Source organism: Numida meleagris, chromosome 26, assembly GCF_002078875.1.
Source record: "Numida meleagris isolate 19003 breed g44 Domestic line chromosome 26, NumMel1.0, whole genome shotgun sequence".
Taxonomy (NCBI): Eukaryota; Metazoa; Chordata; class Aves; order Galliformes; family Numididae; genus Numida; species Numida meleagris.
Window position 1 is genome coordinate 2,556,227 of NC_034434.1, and position 19,690 is coordinate 2,575,916.

The following is a 19,690-nucleotide window of genomic DNA, read 5'->3' on the forward strand; positions in this document are numbered from 1 at the left end:
AGCAGAGCTGCCCACAGCAGCTTCAGCCATTAACAACCACCCTCGTGTCCATCCTGGAACGACAGGCAGCCATCGGGTGGGAGAGCAAAGCAGCAGCAAGGGAGGCAGCTTGGGGAGGGGGGGGGGGGGAGCTCGTTAGCTGGAGCTGTTAATGGCACCTGAAGTGCCTCTCACGTTCTGGCTCAGCTGCTGCTTTGTGGCACCTGTTTCCATTTCTCTGAGTGAGCTCTATGTGAGTTTGGGGGGGAAGAACTGCCACTGCTGTCCCGTCCCCCCCCCCCAGATTGCTTTGATTGTGGCAGGCAGAGACAGACAGAGCCCCCAGGGTCAGGCAGCCCCATCCCGGCACCCACCCAACTGATTTCTGCCTGTAAGATCCTGGCCTAGTTCAAGAATCCCAGTACAAACGGATTAAAACACGAGTTATTCCAGAGGAAACAAAAGAAAAGCAAAACCCAGAAGACCAACCGTAGAACCAGCGCGGCGGGTACGGTCACATTGAAGCATTTGCATTAAAGCACAACAGGAACAGAGGAATTATGAAATCCTCCCACCCTTCTGAAGAGAATAAAGCAAGAATTCAGCGCAGGGATGCGCAGGTGAGCAGCGCCTGTACTCACCACTGGTGCTGCAAGGGTTCCAGGAGCTCTGCCCAGCTCTGATGCTTGAGAGGTTTCCCCAGGTTTGTTGTGGTCACAACTCTGTCCCTCCAAGAGGGAGCTCACTGCAGGAGGACCCCAGGGCTCCAGCAGCCCCCAGGCTGACATGCAGAGGGCAGGGCTTGGAGCTTGGCTCCAGATGGCAGCAGCCCCCTCTGTGGCCCTCAGCAGTGCTCGTTGCCACCTGTGTCACCCAGCTGCTCCTCCTCCCCTCGCTGGCTCTGCTCAGGTGCACGATGCTAACACTGGATTTCCATCAGCAGAGTTTTCAGGCACTGACCCCGGGGCAGAGCTGGGGGGTAGAGATGAGCAGTCACACCCCGAAACAGCCAGGAGCCACCAAGACCCGATTCATTTCCACCTCTTTGCCTTTATTCTGCTAAAAGGGAACTGTTATTTCAAAAGGAGAAGAGAGACTTTCCTGCATTCAGCAAGGACTCCCTCCTTTCAGCAGCTCTGTGTTCACGCAGGCTGCTGGCCGACCAGCTCCACGAGCTACAGCACCATTTTCAGCACAACCCAGCTCCAGCACACACAGGGAGCAGCCCTAGGATTTATGCAGGGGACAGAAAACGCACACACAGAACACACGTGCTTCAGGACAGGTACTCACTGTATTCCCAGCTGACTTGAGAGAACAATACATTCATAAATGAGAAATTCCACAGAAGTGCTAATGGGTCGGCATCGCAGCCCTCTGCCATTGTCACACAAAGCTCATGGAAACTGAATTACTAAAAACAAAGCCCCTATTGTATAAGTAGCACCTTGCTGTCACGTTGGCTCTGGTAACGAGCCCATTAATGAGGCTAAGGTAGTTACTAGGGCAGATGGAGCACGTGTGAGGGCGGCTGTAAAAATCACATTTATCTTTCTTGCATAAAGGGCAAGAGGTCGGCCTTCCAGGAAGAAATAAGACATACAAAATAATATATAAAAGTATATATAAAACAAACCACAGCTTGAGGCAGCTCGCCAGCACAAGCTGAAGGCAGGTGCCAGTCTGCCTGCCAACCCAGGGGGGGAATGGCACTCATTGAGATCCTTCACTTTATTCTTGCTTAGTTACTCACCCCCTGTATCCTTTCCCCTCTTTAATTGCAGCTAATCCACTGCTAAGCTCCTTCTCCCTGCCAGGAGGCAGAAGGGAAATGCACTCGGAAGGGGATTCAGTAGCACAACTGTATCTGCACAGTGACACAAGGAAAAGAAGTCATCTCCAAACATACAAAGTTTCTAATTCTATTTACCTCTGTAAAGATGTAACAGCAGGGAAGAGCTCAGGGTATTTATATAATACAATAAAACAGTATGTACAACATCCCAGTCCACTTTTGTACATAGATACAACATATCTGCTTTTCAGAGCCAAGCATCCTTCTATGTAGCTGAGTATAGAACAACCAGCCAAGTTCTTTCTGCTCACTTCAACAACTTTAGCAAATGTCCCAGGTTTGGGGGGAAAAAAAAATAAAAGTTGGGCATCTCCATCTACGGCACCAAATGAGTTTCATCTGTTTGCAACAGAAAAAAACAATTTACAGATACCTTCAGCATGACATAGTGCACTGGACAGTCAGATCTGTTCTTAAGCAGGGAACTGCTGCACTGTGTTTTACAGACATTTCAGCTGTAAGAGAATATTGCATTGAAACAATGACAGTCGTGATGTCACCAAGCACTGTAAGTGGAAATAAAACACGTGACACGTTGTAGAGAAAGTCTACACATCTGTAACCACTTATGCTCAGAGACACAGCCGTGCTACAGAGTGGATGTGGTTAATTACCATTTGATATACTAGCCTTCAGCACATAGGAGATGGTGAGGAAGGATAAGACTTGCAGTCTGACCTGCACCATTGTCCAAGTGTAACAGACATCCTAGCTGAGCTCCAAGGGATCTTTCCTGCATTATTCCAAAGCCATAGATAGTAAATAGCTCATTGCAGATGGTTTACATAAGGGACAAATAGTTACAGTGAACAGGAAAAATGCAGAATGAGCAGCTCCCCCAAAAGAGCCACGGTCTGAGAGCATAAGCTGAAATAAATCCCTTAGCAGAGTGAAGAAATGAATTTGTTTGGTCATTCAGAACAGTGAGGTTGGTTAGCAACCATTTCTTAATCGCTGCCTTTTTACTGGTGCTCTGCTCAGACTTCTGAGCCTTAAGGTTTTGCCTCTAAGAAAAGGGAATGACTGAAAAAAGCGTTTCAAGAACCGTTTCTGAAGAGATGCAATACGCTGAGGAGACCCAGGGCATTCGTCACGCTGCTATGGAAATGCCAAGAGCAAGTGACACAAGCAAGCACCGCCCCCTCGTGCTTTTTCTCTGAAAATACCCATTTCCTGTCCGTTTGGTAGGTAAACTCCAATTGCAAGGACACTCAGCAGTCCCAAAATCACAGTCCTGGAGGTGTCAGTGCCAGTCTCCGGGAGGAGGGCAGCGAGCTTATCGCCGTCTGAACGCACGCGATATTCTCCAGGCGTTGGGCTCCTCGTAGCGGTTGTACAGAGGTTCAAGGCGCTGCTGCTTTTTCTGTTTGCTCAGTTTGGTTGGGTCTGAAACCTTGAAGAAAGCCGGGGCGAATTCCACCAGCCAGCGGGGATCGATGGTCGTCACTTCACGCATGTACTCCTTGGTGGTCAGCACCAGCTCGTGATACACCACCCTGTGAAAAGAGACAACCACGTGGGATATCGAGGTCCCCAAACAGCAGAGGCATGTCAAGGGCTGCACTTTATCTCTGATTCTTCCCTTGTTTGGCATAACACTCCTAAAGAAGCCTCCAGAAGAACCACCTTCTTTTTCCTCTCCTACCTCTTCAGCACAGAACTGCTCCATTCCGTTCCAAACAATCCATTCTCTCTCTCTCAACGTTCAAGCTCAATTCCACAAAACAGGAGCACAGAAGTGCCACTACTTCAGTCCCAGCTTTGGTTCTAAAGAAAGCCTCGTGTCTGCAGAGGCACAAATTCTAGCAGCAGAAAGAGCCAAAAGCAGACTTGAAACTTCTCTCACCCCGCTCACTGCTGTAAGTCAGAAGCCTACGCTTTGATCTGCAGTGCACAATACAAGCTTTTAAGTTATGAAGTCTGGACTGAAACAGAAAATTACATATCCCTTTCCCTTACCATTCTGGCTGCCTGTTGAAGAGAGCACTGGATGGATGAATGTAGACTACTTGCTGATCAATGAGTGTTCGATAACCCTCCTGGGGATCCTTCTTAGCTGCATTTCGGAAGAAGCCACTGCAAATAGCCTTCTGCACTCGAACTGTTGCCTTGCCACAGGACACCACATCCAGCTTGTGCCTGCCAGAAAAGAGTTAGGGAGAAAAAAAAAAAAAAGATTAGAGTTCTCCATATCCAGGTGGAGCCGCTAGCATCAGATGAACAAATTTTGCTCAGTTACTACAGCACAAGAACGCTACAAAAACAAAGTCAGTACCTGTTCCTCTGGAGATGCTCACCTGTCCATAATGCCCAGCATCTGCTTGCGGATGTCCTGTGCCCTGCGTAAGGAGCGGGCTTGGATGAAATTTTCATAGCACCAAGGATTTGAAAATTTATTGTTCTTCCAGGAATTGTACACAGCCAGCAGAGTGAGGTGGTCACCTTCTGTCTGATGGAACTTGGCTTTCTTTTGATCGGCGAGTGCTTGTTTATCCTAAGACATAAAGTATGCATCCATCAGACACCTACATCTTAGCAGAGGTACTGAAGGAGTGGCTTTGACCCTGCTGCTCTTCCAACCCCTCCCCACTTGTCTAATCTGCTCACAAGTCATTAATTAGACGCTGTATTACATTGTCTGTGACTTCAATTCTGGTCTACGTTGCAGCAGGCCACCACAATGAAGAACCAATGGAGTCTGCTGTGAAGGGATCCTACCACAGCACAGTCCACTGCTTGCTGACTTAAAAGCAATCATCAAAGGTTTGTCCTGAAGAAATACAATCCATGTATGTGAAAATGACAAAGCCATTCTGACCTCCAGAGCTAAAACTGACTTGGCTTGGGATTGTATGTGTTTACTGGGAAAAGCGAAAGACTTGTAGCTTCCATCTTCCCACCTGCAAAGAAACTACTAGCATCCCCAGCTACAGGGTGTTTATCCAAAAAAAGTATCAGATATGTAATGTGTGACCCAACAGGTTTATTTTGGCAAATATGCTCACTCCCTAAGACCTAAGGCAGTCAACACAAAACACACTCAAATTGTAGCAGTGCTTCTTCTCCACTGCATTCCTTACCTTTGGCCTGTAGAACACGTTCTGAACAGACAGCATGGAGACTATTGTCAGCATTTCCTCGCTGCATCCCAGATGTACCGACATGATCAGCATCTTACACAACATGGGCTCCAAGGGGAATTCTGCCATCTGCAAAAAAACTGTTTCAGGGTACCCTGAAAAGCCTCAAAAACATCCCGAGTTCCCTCAGCGCAAAAGAAAAGAACTCTTTCTTGTGTGCTTTCTTATCAAAACAGCGTGCATTACCCACAGTAACTGCATTCAATATTGAACAAATTATTTGTGAATATACACATGCTCACAAAGGTATCTCAACACTTAAAGATTATTTTAGATATTCATAAAAGTAACCTTATGAAGAAGCAGAAAGAACAGCTGCTCCTTAAAAAGCAGAAAATATAACTGCTCCATGTCACCCTCTAAACACTGGCAACCCAGACAGCACCAAGAAGTGTTTCATTTAGCCTACCCTGCGCCCAAGTCGAGTGAGTAGTCCCTCATCATCCAGAGCTCCCAGAGTGTACAGCTGCTCCATGGCAGTGATGAGAGTTTCCATTGGGGGAGCATCCATAAAGTCGAAGGATAGCAAATCATTGATGCCCATAGCCTGAGCAGAGGGAATGGAGAAGAGCCAAGTTAGAGCTCTGAGGAAAAGGAAGACAACAAACTCCAGCCAGAGATATATAAGCATCAAAACAACAAGACACTAACTTCAAATGACTGAATCCTCACGGAAAAAGTCAAGGCAGAGTCTAATTCATCGAAAAGTTTATGATCAGTCTGACTTGCTAAAAGTCAGAGAAATACCCACCTTCAGGGAGAGTACTGTACTGGCTAAATTTGTTCTCTGGATTTCAGGCACGTTGGTGGTTAGCATCTCATCTCGATAAGCACGCTCTGTGTACAGCCTGTAGCACTTCCCAGGTCCTGTTCTGCCAGCTCTTCCTGCTCGCTGCTTTGCTTGAGCCTAAAGGTAAACAGGCATGTCAGGGAACAGGTGTAAACCAGTACTGTTAAAAACAAGCGAAATAAAATAATTTTTCACAATTTTATTTGTACTAATAGAAAAAGATTCCCAGTACAACCCGGGAAACCTACTTTCTCCTTAGCACGGCCACAAGGAATCCCAAGGAGTTTTCAAAAATTTAGTTTTATCATCGCCTTTGCTCCTGTGTGTTTGGACTCCATACCATTTAAATGCACGTTAGCAGCAGGAAATAAAAGCACTGAGTACAGAATGCCTACCTGTGAAATTGGTGTAACGACCAGCTGGTCAATCCCAGTCTTGGAGTTGTATACCTTCTGTTTCACAAAGCCAGGATCAACTACATAATATATTCCATCAATAGTAAGCGATGTCTCAGCAATGTTAGTGGCAATAACCACCTACAAACAACAATTTGCTTCAGTAACCAGTTTGTACAGGCACACACGCAACCAAAAATGTTCTCCAAGCTATTTAAAAGCCACTTTTTCTCCAAAAGTGCTCTGAAGTAGTAACTAAAAGAATCAGAAATGCTAAAAAAAACCTATAATCAGCACTGTAATATACCCAACTATTAAAATATACGAGCAGAAGATGAAGCCACACTAAGCTGAAATTACCTTTCTGCTTCCTGGTGGGGCTGGGTCAAAGATCCTGGTTTGCATTTCACTGGGTAAGGCTGAATATACTGGCAGGATAATCAGCTCTGGAACGTCAGGTCCCAGAGATTTCATCCTTTCATAAAGGATCTCACAGGCTGTGTCAATCTCCTCCTGACCAGTTAGAAACACCAAAATGTCGCCTACACGGGAAGTAAAATATCAAGAATCAATTATGTTGAGTACAGTTCCTGCATTACCCCATTTCATCATGACACCTTTCTGTTTAAAGCAGAGATCCCCACTTTTGCAAGCCCCCTCAGCCAGAAGCAACACACTTTGTCTTTCACCCAACACCTTCAGCATTTCATTTACTGTATTTGCAAACAACAGATAATAGTGCCACTGTTAGGGCACTGTTCTGCTCCTGCAACCAACACACGTTCCATGAGTCAGAAAGATATTGCTCATAGGTTGGAGTCCCTCCATTACCTATCACCCAGATTCAGCATCCATGAATCATGACTCCCCACTCACCTGGTGGTTCAGTTAAGTGGATCTGCATTACTGTAATCAGACTAGCATCCAAATAATCTGTCTCTGGCTCTTTGGTGTACAGAATTTCGACTGGGTACGTTCTGCCAGGAATTGTGAAGATTGGAGCCTCGTAGAAATACTGAGAGAACTTCACAGCATCCAGTGTTGCTGATGTCACTATCAGCTTCATATCCTGCCGCTTCTGCACTGTCTATAGCAAGAAAGAAAGTTCTCAGGTCATTTTTTGTCTTTGGGATGACGAATATATATGGCATTTGACTTCAGTCAAAGAAATATTTCCTATTTAAGAAAGAAACATGACCAACCGTATCAGGCATTCTGACAAATAATTGGGTGGCTCATTCCAGCATTGAGAATTGCAAATAATCAGCCACTAAGATCACATTTCAAACCTTTCTGGGCAGCACCTATCACAGAAAGCTTTGGTCAGAGAAGGAAGAGCAATGCAATAACATTCTTCTGCTCATCCATCATTAGCAGCACCTTGGAGAGTTAAAGCTCATTGTTTCTGTTGAATTGTGCTTGCTTTATCCTCACACAGAGAAAAATTTGGACTACAGATTATTAGGAACACTGCTTTACTTCCTAAGAAACTCAGAGTACTTGAATGAACTTGACTTGTGTGACCTTGCCTTTCCCAGTGGGCTCCTACCTATACGTAACATACAGAGGACATCAAAGCAATAAAAATCAGACATGACATTACCTTCTTTAGGAGCCCAAAGAGCACATCTGTATGAATCGTCCTCTCGTGGGCTTCATCCAGCATAATGATGGCATACTGGGTCAGATCAGGATCTATCAAGCATTCTCTCAGCAACATACCATCCGTCATGTACTTGATGACAGTTTCAGGGCTAGTGCAGTCTTCAAATCGAATGGTGTAGCCAACCTAGAAGGAAGAGTTGAATAGAACACACACTATTTCTACATTAAAACAGAATCTGCACCCAAAAGAAGTAATTAGCACTATTAACTACTAGTTTGATCATTCTGCCAGGTAATTTTACAGCATACGAGGGAACAGACACGTGTACATGAGCAAAAAAAACCCCACTCCACAAATGATTTTTCCTAGTTTTGTTCATGCTTATTCTGACATGCTGTTCAACTCTGAAATTCACCTCTTGTCCCAGACAGCAACCAAATTCTTCTGATACTCTCTTCGCAACAGACATTGCAGCCACTCTGCGAGGCTGAGTACATCCAATCTTTCCTCTCGATGTGTACCCTGCCTCAGCCAGGTATTGGGTAATCTGCGTTGTTTTCCCAGATCCTGTCTCTCCAATAACAATCAGAATCTGGTTGTCATGCACAGCCTAGAAAAGGTCATAATAAATACATACATTAAAAGTTTCAAAAATGAGAACAAGCAAAAATAAACATAATATGGTTAGGACTAGACTGAGTACCTACTTCTCTTGCTCCAGCTGACCCACACCAAAAGTGACATATTCTTACTGAAAGAGTCAAACTTCTTAACCACTTGGCTGACAAATCTCTTTGCTCACGTGATTCTAGTTTCAACTTTGATTTACTAATACATATATTGGTAAATAAAAACAATTAGCCTGAGTTCTGCACTTATCAAATGGTTATTCACCTATTAACAAGCTAAAACAACATTTCTATTAAATTACAGCTTGCTCAAACACCATTTCAGGAGTCTTACTTGTATCAGCTGCTCCTTCAGTCGGAAGATTGGGAGACTCTCTCTCTGCTCAATGATAGAAAGCTGTGTCTTCTTACCATAAGAGGCTTTGTTGCCACCAAATGCATGTTTCTTCCACTCTGGGATATCATTGGGCATCATCCCAATACCTCGCATATTTGCAGCTATTTGTCTTCCATCCACTAGAAAAGAAACAATTTCATTACCACATTTAAGTTCACGCAGCACAGATGCCAATAATCCTCCTCCTATCGCTCCATCATCCACGCCTTCTATACTTTTCTTGTGTACTTATGTATTTTGGACGTTCCTATATGTATACCCCCACTATTACATTAATTTCTAGGCTAAAAAAGAATGAAATTGTTTCACCATCCATCTTGCTCTTTAGTAATGCATCCTCAGCTGCCACAAAAAATGCACAGTTCACATTTAGATGCGTTCAGGCATACCATCAGGGAGAGGATCCACCCAATGCGTGTTGAGTCCCATGGGGATAGAATCCATCTCTGCTTCTCTTTGGGCTTGTTTAAGTTCTCTTCTTTCTTTAGCTAAAGCACTCTGCATCATTGCAGCCTGGGACAATGAACCATCTGGATTCTGAAAAGCAAGAAAAGCATTAAGATTTCAACTGCTCCCAAGTAAATCAATGAAATAAAGTGTACTCTCTTTAATCTCGCAAATCTCTTCTTACCTTTACTATTTTGATAGGACTCATATCCATACTCTGTTTAGTATGACCTCGAAGGAATGGTGGTTCCTCTTCAACTAACTCAATCTCGAGATCTTCATCTAAAACCAAGAAGTGACAATTTTAATAGGAAGTTCTAAATGTTTAAGAAAATTGCAATATGCTTCACACTCATTTTGCATCAAAACATGTCCAGAAATGTTAAGGAATTAACAACCACGAGACTACTTAGAAATACTACCTTCTTCATCGTCAACTTTAGGAAGAATCCCAGTCTCCTCATCAAAGTCAGGAAACTCTTCCTTGGAAAGCACATTAGCTGCAATCATCTGGTAAGAGAATGAATAAAATATGAATTTGTTCCCATGAATGAACACAACTTACACCCATGAGGTCTCAGTTCTAACAATACTGTCAGACTTGTAAGCCAGGAACAAAGGAATGTTCTGATTTCAAAACAAAGGACCATTCCTTTGTTGAGGACATTCCTATGTTCTGGCACACATCTCCCCATGACACCCACCTTCTGAACAGTCTTTCTGTTATTCTGCATAACATCAGCATGAGACAGCTGGATTACACATGACAGAACTGCATGGATAATCAAATAGAACCTACTGTCACTAGATAGGGATGTTTGAGCTCAGGATCATCTCTAGAAGCTACCCTGTCCAATCTCCTGGTAAAAGCAGGGCTAACTTCAAAGTTAGACCTAAGCCAAAAGTCCCACAAGAAGGCAGCAATTTAGAGTCAAGATATAAATTAAACGAGGCACTGTATTTCAGACCCCAAAACCTTAGCAATTTTACTGAGTGGTGCCCTATTTCCCTCAAGACAAAACGCACCTGCTTTATTTCCCATTTCTCTGGGTCTGAAATTCGGGTCAGGCGTTTCCGTTCCAGGGTATCATCCTCCACCTCCGGGGCATTCACCAAGGACAGGTGACTGGGTCTATCTGGGTTTCTCATAGAAGTTTCTTCATTGGTTTCTCCAACCAAGTTTCTCCTCCGGTTTGGATTCAAGTCTTCCCCAGTGTCTTGATCAACATCCTACATCAGATTGATTAATCTGTCAGCTCTACCTACATTGCATCTAGACAAGCATAGCAACAGCTTGAAGTTTCACCACTCAGGTGAGTGCCAAGTCAAAAAAACTGTTAGGACAATTACATCAGAAACACGCTAAAGAACTTAAGGAAAATGAATAAGAAGCAATAGGTCACTTAAGAAACGAGTTACTGTTGTATCTTTGACTTGAAAGGTTACGTGTTAGTGTTCAGAAACAAGATAACAAAAAAATGTAATCTTTAAACACCTTAGCACCCCGTAATTTCTACGCTAAGCACCACAGAATGTATTCCACATCCTGTGGAATATAACAATTCCATACCTTCATGCTCAGGCTAGTTTTGGATCCAGTAAAGGATAACACTTTGACCTTTACTCTTTGTCCTTTGCTCACAACATCAGCAACGTTGGCAACACGTCCTTCTCTTCGAAGCTCTGAGATGTGGACCAAGCCCTCCCAACGCTTCCTGTAGGTGAAACAGGGGCACATAAGATGTCAAACATTATTACTCAGATGGTCCTTTAGGTCATTCAGAGTCTGGATTAAAATATTTTGTTGTCAACTGATTATCTGCGTAAGTTCATAAACTGTTTTTTTCCTAAAAATAGGTAACATTCTCCGGTGTCTAACTCATTTTTTCTGAAACAGAACTTCATTTTGGCCACAAAACTCAGCGTTATCTTTTTGTAGCACTATAAACTCTTCACAACACTAGCAGAAAATAGAGCAGAGATAGAACAGCATCAGATTTGCTGGAAATATTACAACATACCTTAGCCCTTCCAGCTGCACAAAGCACCCAAATTGCATTATACTGGTGACTTTCCCATTGTAAATGTCTCCAATGGAAGGCTCCTCAGGCGGTGGACGGTCTACATGCTTGTCTCTCCATCTCTCATTGCTCTTCTCGACATACTTGTCTCGATCCCTACGGTCCCTACTTGGACTCCGGCTCCTGCTCCGTGAGCGGTATCTGGATTTACCCCTGTTCCTATCCCGAGTCCTAGAACGAGACCTAGAGCGAGATCTGTGCCTTCGTTTCCTGTCCCTGCTACGGCTTCGGCTCCTCCTCTTTTTCTTTGCCCTTAACAAACAAACAAACCAAACATATTCACACTGAAATTCCACAGAGCGAGCAGGCAATATTAACTGCCAATATCCATCCCCGTAAAGATGTACTAGAAACATACCGGTGGTCACTGTTCCTTTGTTTGCCTTGCCTGTCTGCACTAGGCATCAGAGCTTCAAGTTCTTTCAGTGCATCAGCTGCCACTTTCACATCATCTTCATCCAGCATGTTCTGCAGGAACAGAGAATCATTCTGTAAGACGGCTGATAAAAAAATCTGTCACAGAATTCATCAACAGAAAAAATAATCCCGTGAATTTCTATTCAGAAAGAATGCAAGTTAAAAACAAAAAGATCAGGCAGAATACACGATAAGAATAAATAAAAAGCGTAACAAAGCTACTTCACTTTGTCACAATAGTGTGCCAATTCTGCTTCTACATAAAAGACAGCTTCATCTCAACACCTCAAATTATTATTGAGTTACAAAACACAAATTCATAGAAGCAACTGTTTGTAACAGCTATTCCTGATAACTACATCCACTAACGTCAGCCTTTGGGCTCTTTTATATTTTATTTCTCACAGTCTGCTCTTATTCATGCTTTAGCTGGAGACACAAATATTAACATGAAGACAAACTTGAACAAAGACATCAAAAAAGCCACAAACTACGTTTTCACATACTCACGAAAGAAAACTGAAATTATGACCTTACCCTAATGTTGGGATTGTCTGGCCTGCAAAGGGCTGGAAACAATTCCTTCAACCTTTCCTTTTCCGATTTGGGTTTGGCAATGGCCTCTGGTTTTGAGATTAATAAAAGAAGCAAACAAACAAAATTTTGAAGAATCAAAAGGATTTATCCTCAATCTTTCTAAAATTAAATATAAACTTTCACCCGAATGCAAAGGTTAGTACTGATCTTGTAGATTTCAGAATACTAAATATATTGCTCTCACCAAATGCAGACAAGAACTGCAAAAGTCTTGAGATTTTAGTTCTGTTATTTTTGTTTCTTTTTTACTGAACTGATGAAAGGGAAAAGACTTCACTCACCTTTACTCGTAGATGGTTTTGATGGAGGCCGCATTGTCTGTATGAGACGTAGCAAGTTACTAATAAGGGAATCCTGAAAATGTAATAGAAGACTTAGATCTAAGAAGTGATAGCATCAGTTTTGTTCATTATTACAAAGTACAATACAGGGGCAAACAACAGGGCAAAAAAATTGAAAGGTTGAACATTGCACAGCTCTGCTGTTGAAGAAAATCAGCAGCCAATCCACACACCTCTCTTTGATAAACCAGAATACAGAAAAAGCATTCAGATCTCACTTACAGTGAACTCAGCCCCATTCTTTAGAAGGACAGCTTTAAACGTGTCAAATGTCGAGTTTTTCTCAGCGAGGCTGATCACAAATTCGGCTACAAAGAAAGAACACAAAGTAAATCAAACAGCGCAAGGGCAGCGCCTAGCTAGATCCATCCATGTACAGAGCAGTGGCTTCCCTTTCTAGGAGCTCACATCGAAGCGTTTCTTCGCAAAGGTTCTTCGGAAGATTTTTGTTTTTATTTTTCTGAATTCCAAAAGCCCTTCGCTAAAGACGTCGAGGCCGTCAGGCCCGGCTACAACCGCCCTCCCCGCAGCCGCCGCCCCGCCTCGCTCACCCAGGTCCTTGTCGTTGATGCCCAGGTGGTTGTCGAGCTCGGTGCAGACCTTGGAGACCAGCGACAAGTACTCGAGCTTGGCGAGCTCCTCCAGCGCCGCCAGGTCCGCCATGGCTGCCCCCGCACGCCCCGGCTCACTTCCGCATCCGGGACGCGCCGGAAGTCGAACTGATCATAGAGACGGTGGGGCTGTACTAGAACGGCTCACTCCGGAGCCAATCAGCGCAGGCGGTGCACGCTCGCGGCGCAGGAAGTGCCCGTTGCTAGCCGACGCCTGCCGCCGCCATGTCGGCCTTCCACTGGGAGGCGCGGCGCAGGCAGGCGGTGCTGGAGCGGCGTAGGGCCGCGTTCCTTCGGGTGCGTGTAGTGCCGGGGCTGGGCCGGGGGCGCGGCGATGGGGCGGCCCTCATCGCTCCGTCCGTGCTTTGCAGGCTGCGGCCAGCTCCAAGGTGGTTACCAAGCACGGCACTGATAACAGCGCGACGCAGGCCTTGCCGCCCGGTGAGCAGAAAGGGGCCTCGCGGTCCCGGGGCGGAAGGAGGGGCTGAGAGCCGGCCCCAGCCCGGCTCAGGGCTGCCTCGTTCCTGTCGCAGAGCCTCAGCCCTCCCGCCGCTGCTGCCCGTATCATCATGCCTCCAACACTAGCGCCAAGCTGCCCAACCGCTTCTCGGTAAGGAGCTCCTCAAGGAGTTGGCACACACGTGAGAGCCACGCAGGACACGTTTTGGATTTGTGGCATTACGGTTTAATTTTGTGCTTAGGTCATGGAGGAGGAGGTTGGTAACTTCTTCCTGTGGGCTTAGTGTGAATAATGCAAAATGACTCTTCAAGTGTTTCACACATGCAGGAAACAAAGCAGAACATCATGTAGTGATGTGGTACAGAAGAAACAAAGTAATTTCCCTTTGTATCTTTAGGCAATACAGTACATGCAACAATGGTGAGGACCAAGGGACTCCCAGACCTCCACTACAAGCAGAGTGAGCCAGCACTGCCTGTGTACAGCACCAGGGGGCAATTTCACCAATGTCAGCAGCAAAAGCTAACACCTAAATAAAGCAGCATTGTGCCTCAAAGGGAACAGTCTCTCTTAAGCAGAAAGTGCTCTCCCAAATCCTTATTCGCTCCAGTTGTGTCACGCCCTGTCCTCTCCCTGAAGCTGCCAGGCTCCAGGATTGCTGGCTGAGAGCTACCCCAGGGAGGAAGCTGGCTTCGCCATTTCTGTGTGATCCCAGTGGATGACACAGTGAGGGGCAATGCTCCGCACCAGCCCTGTGTGAGGTGCTGGTTCAGGAAGCATGTTTTGAAGAAAGGATCAGAGGTTTTCTTCTCACTGTTCTGGTGCCTTGGTACTGCCCTTAAGTGGGACAGATGTAAGAAAAAGCTCAGCAATTGAGTAAAGATTTCTGCTGTTTTACCATCTAGAATGCATCAGACAGCATCTAAACTAGAACTCAAAGCATCCATTTAATATCTCCATTGTCTAGGGTGTGCTACTGTGATCAGACAGAGGCTGACAGGGCTGGTCCTCCTGTAAAGATTTTTTTTTCCCCTCTCTTTTAAAAGACTAAGAGATAAATACAGAACTGTTGGGATTCCTTGGTGCCTCTAGGGCGCTCTGGAACACACCGAGGAGCTTGGGGAGGCTTCTAGGGTGCCCTAGGGTTCAGTGGGGGGCCCTTGAAGTCCTGTAGGGCACACTGAGGAACGCGAGGCCTCTAGTGTGATCTAGAGCACTACGGGGAGCCCTTGGAAGTCGACCCCCCCCCCCACCGCCTTGCCAGGCCCCCGCTCCCTCAGACCGCAGTGCCTCATTTCTGTCAGCGGGTGGCAGTAGCGGGCATCGGGAGAAACAGCCAATAGGAAGCCGTCTTGCTCAGCCGGAGGGCTGCCGCGGGGCTCGCCGGGAGTTGTGTCCCTCCCGGCAGCCGAAAAGGGGACGAAGAACTACAAGTCCCGGAATGCCGCGAAGAAGCGTGGACCAATGGGAAGCGGGCGTCTTGACGTAGCACGCAGGCGCGGTAGGGCGGGCGGCCGTGGATTCATGTGGAGGTCAGGGGCGCTGCGGAAGGAGAGAGGGGCGGGAGGGGGCGGAGGGGCTCGGGCTGCTGGGGACTGCGCTGCGGTCTGCGCTGCGGTCTGCGGGTAGGAGCGGGACCTGGGCTCACCAGGCCTTTGTCCTGGGAGTCAGCGGCCTCGGGGAGCGCGGATGGGAGGAGGGCGGCGGGGAGAACGGGGACGCGAGAGGCACTTAAAGTGGGTTCGAGGTGTGGGGTTCTTCGAGGGGAGTGGGGGTCGTGGTAGCACGGAGGGGATGGGGGGAGCTGGGGCGGGGGAGAGCTCCCGGAGCATGGCTGTCTGCGGGGCCGTGGGTTCAGAGCCCAGGGAGAAGCAACGTGGTGAGGAGGGCGGGGGGAGGGGGGAAGGAGGCCTGTGTGGCTGCTGAGCGGGAGAGAAAGAGCTGCTGGGACGAATGCTTCCACTGCAGGGCCGGTTTTTTGGGAGGAGGGTTACTTCTCAGGTCTGTAGATACACACGTGCAGGGCTGCCTGGCTTTCTTGTTTCATGCAGTTCTACCAAAGCTGTGGATTTTTGCAGGAGGTACTTCTTAAAGGGGCTAGAACTGCACGTGTGAAATGGCCGCGAAAGTGTTTGAAAGCATTGGGAAGTTCGGCCTGGGGCTGGCTGTCGCAGGTGGAGTTGTCAATTCTGCTCTTTACAATGGTGAGTGGGACAGGCTGAGAGCTTCCAGTTCGCTTTACATCCTTTTTGCCAGGGTCTTGGTTGCACTGTGCTTTTGTTGCTAACGGCATCTGGGGAAAACAGTCGTGAAGCCTTTCGGGGCTGTTTTGTACCTCATGCATTGCGTAAGTAGGAGGTCTGCGGACTTTTCTCAAGAAAGCTGTCTCTTGTGAGCAGGGTCAAGGGTTATGGATGAGTATTCCCTTTTGATGTGTTGCTCCGAACAATGTAATGAATTTCACCGGTTTCATAACGGAAAATGCCTTAACTAACTTCCATCAACTGTTTCTATGGTACTGTGCAGGTATAACTCTTGACAGTACTGAAACTGTTGCTTTCTCTTTCAGTTGATGCAGGCCACAGAGCTGTTATCTTTGACCGATTCCGTGGGGTTCAGGACACAGTGGTAGGAGAAGGCACCCATTTCCTCATCCCCTGGGTACAGAAACCAATCATTTTTGACTGCCGTTCTCGCCCACGTAACATACCTGTCATCACTGGCAGCAAAGGTGAGTGTTTGGACTGGGCAGCTTTATGAGATCCGGGCACTCTGATGTGCTGTGTCTCCTTCTTTTGCTGCTTTGCAGCCGGGTGAACAGAGGCATGAGAAAAAGCTTTACCCCAGTCAAGACCTTTATGATCATTAACCTGCTGAAAAGGACTGTAGGTGGGAGGGTTTTCTTTCCTGGACATGGAGATTCCATGTGTGTAGAGTCCAGTTTGGCAGTCAGCAATAGTTTGATAACTGTCCCTTAAATACAAAATTTCTACGTTTATAATAGGGTCAGTAACTCCCTGCATTACAAATAAACTGAAGCTTAAATTTAATCTGTAAGGAGGATTTGGATCCCTAGGTGAAAAGCAATCCTTGGTGAAAGAAATACTGGAAACCTCTCCTTTTTTTAGAAACCTGAATGTTTATTTTGTCCTATTTTGTTTTCCTCTGGAGAGAACAACTTCAGGACATCTCCTGTCTGTGAAATTTGCTGCTAAACTTGTGACTGTTTCTGCAGATCTACAGAATGTGAACATCACGTTGCGTATCCTGTTTAGACCGGTGACTGCGCAGTTACCTCGGATTTTCACAAGTATTGGAGAGGACTACGATGAGCGTGTCCTGCCCTCAATCACAACTGAAATCCTCAAATCCGTTGTGGTAAGAACAGTGTGAATGCTGCTGGGCTTCACCCATCACCCTTCTTTTGCTTTAGCGTTGGTGGGACCGGCTGAACTGTGGAAAATGTAAAGCTCCAAAATGAGACTTCTCTTTCTACCCCTCAGCTCTAACGGGCAATCCAGAAGAGCTAAAACTGTAGCTATGCTAATTGCTTCTCTGTCATTCTAACTACTTTATATTCATCAAGTTGGGCGATGAGCAGGGCATGGAGAGTCTGGGAGCTTTCCTCTCACTGTTGTCCATCCTGACTTCAGGCTCGCTTTGATGCTGGAGAATTGATCACTCAAAGAGAACTGGTCTCCAGGCAAGTAAGTGAAGACCTCACAGAGCGAGCAGCGACTTTTGGCCTCATTCTGGATGATGTATCTTTGGTAAGAGTTCTTTCAGTTTTTCTCTTTGCACAAATAAGAGCAGTAGGGAAGAAAACTGGTAAAGGATCAGAGAAGGGGTGTGAAAGCTTGCGTATGTGGACTGTGTTTATCTGTCTGCAGCTGCACGTGATGCAGTGGCTACAGTTCAAGTCAAAACATCTAGCTTTGTCACTGGCCTCCTATGTCCTTGAGCAAGTTCTTGCAGGTGTTACTGCACTGGCTTATCAACAGACTTCATTATTGCAGGGCTTGTATAGTTAAAATGAGAAGCAAATGGTTTTGTGGATGATGGATCAGTCTGCAGATCACTTCTGTTCCACAAGTACCTTGAGACATGGTGAGAAAGGCCTACACATGAGGGAGTAGTGAAAAATGTATGCTTTTGATAGCATTTTTTTTTTCTACTAAGTATACAGCTTTCTCCTTGTTGTGGTGTCTCCTAAGACTATTCAGGGAGTGAGTGCCCCCCTCCTTCCTCCCTATAGAAGCTTTGTAAATTAAATCTTTTGCAGACTGACCTGTACATGCATCTCTCTCTTCTGGGATTTCCTTCAAAAATCCTGCCTAGAGGAAAGGGAAACAAGCATTTTCATCTGGCTTTGAACACACAGGAAGTGTTTGCAGGAAGGTGGTTTTGTGCTTTTTGACTCTCTTTTCTGAATACACTACTTAAGGGAACTCACATTTCCCCTGTAACATCTCAGTAGTCTGTATATGTATAGAACAACTCAGGCAGGGCACAACAGTGCATAGCTGAGCATGAAGAAAACAGGGCTGCTTGGCAGACTGCAGGCTCCTAATCCCTACGCAAGAAATGGTAGGAGAGCATGCTATGTCTCTTAAGGTATTTGTGTTAAGCCATCTGCTGGACTGAAGTTTTGTTTATGGTGTCCTCCTTGAGACTTTTTAAAAAGGAAGGGAAGCTTGCTAGGTTTAGTTTCTGTTACACTGCATTTTTTTTAGTGATACCAGCTTTCCATCTTCTCTGATATAGGCAGGATGCCTCCTACCTTAGAGGTGCACAGTTGATAGCAGTGTCGCTGTAAATGTTCTGTTGTGGACTGTGATTTCTGCCCTGCAGACCCATCTGACCTTTGGCAAGGAGTTCACTGAAGCAGTTGAAATGAAGCAAGTGGCCCAACAAGAAGCAGAGCGAGCCAGGTTCATTGTGGAAAAGGTACTCTATCCTTCTGAGAAACTTTGGCTTGGAAACAGTTCCTGGTATCCCTGTCATTTCATCTCATGGTGAATGTTTCATTCACGTGTCCAGGAAAGCAGACAGGTGAATGACAGGTGTCACTCAGCATCGTAATATCAATATAGTTCTCAGTTCTCAAATCTTTTCTAGACAGCTTTCCACCAAGACTGCCCTTAAGTGAGTTGCTGTTTCATGAGGTTAAGACAAGACAAGTCTTCTGGGGGAAAAAAGAGTAGGGTGGTGAAGGGGAAATTTATTCTTTAAACGTGACAGTAGCATCTTCCTTCTGTTTTGCTCTTGTTTTCTCTTCTGCTCATTTTTCTTCTCATCTGTTCCCTTGCAGGCCGAGCAGCAGAAGAAAGCAGCTGTCATCTCAGCTGAGGGAGACTCAAAAGCAGCTGAGCTGATTGCCAACTCACTAGCCACTGCAGGTGATGGCTTAATTGAGCTACGCAAGCTGGAGGCAGCTGAAGATATTGCTTACCAGCTCTCACGGTCTCGCAACATCACCTACTTGCCCTCTGGACAATCTGTACTCCTCCAGCTGCCACAGTGAACCTGGCCCTGCAGCCACAGCTAACCTGATCGCCTTTACCTGCCAGATCAGCCCTTTGCAGAGAAATCCTTGCATTTTCCTGATTGGGTAAAGCAGAGAAAATTAAAATTCAACTGATTTAGGATTCCTAAATAAAACTGAACACGCTTCAGAACAGACCTGTGTGCCTCCCATGTATTGTCAGAGTAGTGGCTTCACTGACCATTAATTAAGCCAGGTTTGAGAATGCCAACTTTTCAGGAAGGTTGAGGAAAGGAACAGCTTTCTTCTGTTTGCTCCCAGCACAAGTAAGTGGCAGTGATACTCAGAACACCAGTGCTTGTATCAGGCCTTGCAGTAATGTTCAGTGCCTTTAGGCTGACTGAATGTGGGTTGTTACAAAGCTGCAGGTCCTTGGACTATGGAACAGATGCTGAGGGCT

At 45.9% G+C, this 19,690-nt stretch overlaps 2 protein-coding genes across 4 annotated transcripts; one reads left to right on the top strand and one right to left on the bottom strand.

The window, feature by feature from the left end:
• DHX8 (DEAH-box helicase 8) lies at positions 1,873 to 13,388 on the bottom strand. The gene is made up of 23 exons (XM_021378078.1): positions 13,226 to 13,388; positions 12,897 to 12,982; positions 12,615 to 12,687; positions 12,274 to 12,359; positions 11,678 to 11,787; positions 11,260 to 11,571; positions 10,809 to 10,953; positions 10,265 to 10,468; positions 9,661 to 9,748; positions 9,423 to 9,520; positions 9,181 to 9,328; positions 8,729 to 8,910; positions 8,181 to 8,375; positions 7,763 to 7,948; positions 7,036 to 7,246; positions 6,520 to 6,701; positions 6,160 to 6,300; positions 5,726 to 5,881; positions 5,384 to 5,521; positions 4,915 to 5,043; positions 4,132 to 4,328; positions 3,794 to 3,973; positions 1,873 to 3,330 (listed from the first exon to the last, which is right to left on the bottom strand). The coding sequence occupies exons 1-23, from the start codon at positions 13,335 to 13,337 to the stop codon at positions 3,111 to 3,113; spliced, it is 3,579 nt and encodes a 1,192-aa protein (XP_021233753.1). The 5' UTR covers positions 13,338 to 13,388; the 3' UTR covers positions 1,873 to 3,110.
• On the top strand, positions 15,128 to 19,427 carry PHB (prohibitin). 3 transcript variants are annotated; one of them, XM_021378087.1, is made up of 7 exons: positions 15,128 to 15,277; positions 15,824 to 15,949; positions 16,315 to 16,476; positions 16,981 to 17,123; positions 17,399 to 17,515; positions 18,597 to 18,692; positions 19,057 to 19,427. In XM_021378087.1, exons 2-7 carry the CDS (start codon positions 15,862 to 15,864, stop codon positions 19,267 to 19,269), a joined length of 819 nt encoding a protein of 272 aa, XP_021233762.1. In that variant the 5' UTR covers positions 15,128 to 15,277; positions 15,824 to 15,861; the 3' UTR covers positions 19,270 to 19,427. The 3 variants fall into 3 exon arrangements, with proteins under 3 accessions (XP_021233762.1, XP_021233763.1, XP_021233760.1); XM_021378088.1 differs by lacking the exon at positions 15,128 to 15,277 and adding an exon at positions 15,291 to 15,370; XM_021378085.1 differs by lacking the exon at positions 15,128 to 15,277 and having other exon boundaries at positions 15,797 to 15,949.

Bases quoted from the DNA above. Each gene is read 5' to 3' on its own strand.
- DHX8 (XM_021378078.1), bottom strand. From the start codon at position 13,337: ATGGCGGACCTGGCGGCGCTGGAGGAGCTCGCCAAGCTCGAGTACTTG. The intron at 5,522-5,725 runs GTGGGTATTTCT...CCCTCTGCTCAG, and splicing joins GTACAGTACTCTCCCTGAAG to GCTATGGGCATCAATGATTT. The intron at 3,331-3,793 runs GTAAGGGAAAGG...CTCTTTTCACAG, and splicing joins TTCAACAGGCAGCCAGAATG to GGTGGTGTATCACGAGCTGG.
- PHB (XM_021378087.1), top strand. From the start codon at position 15,862: ATGGCCGCGAAAGTGTTTGAAAGCATTGGGAAGTTCGGCCTGGGGCTG. The intron at 16,477-16,980 runs GTGAGTGTTTGG...CTGTTTCTGCAG, and splicing joins TGTCATCACTGGCAGCAAAG to ATCTACAGAATGTGAACATC. The intron at 18,693-19,056 runs GTACTCTATCCT...GTTCCCTTGCAG, and splicing joins CCAGGTTCATTGTGGAAAAG to GCCGAGCAGCAGAAGAAAGC.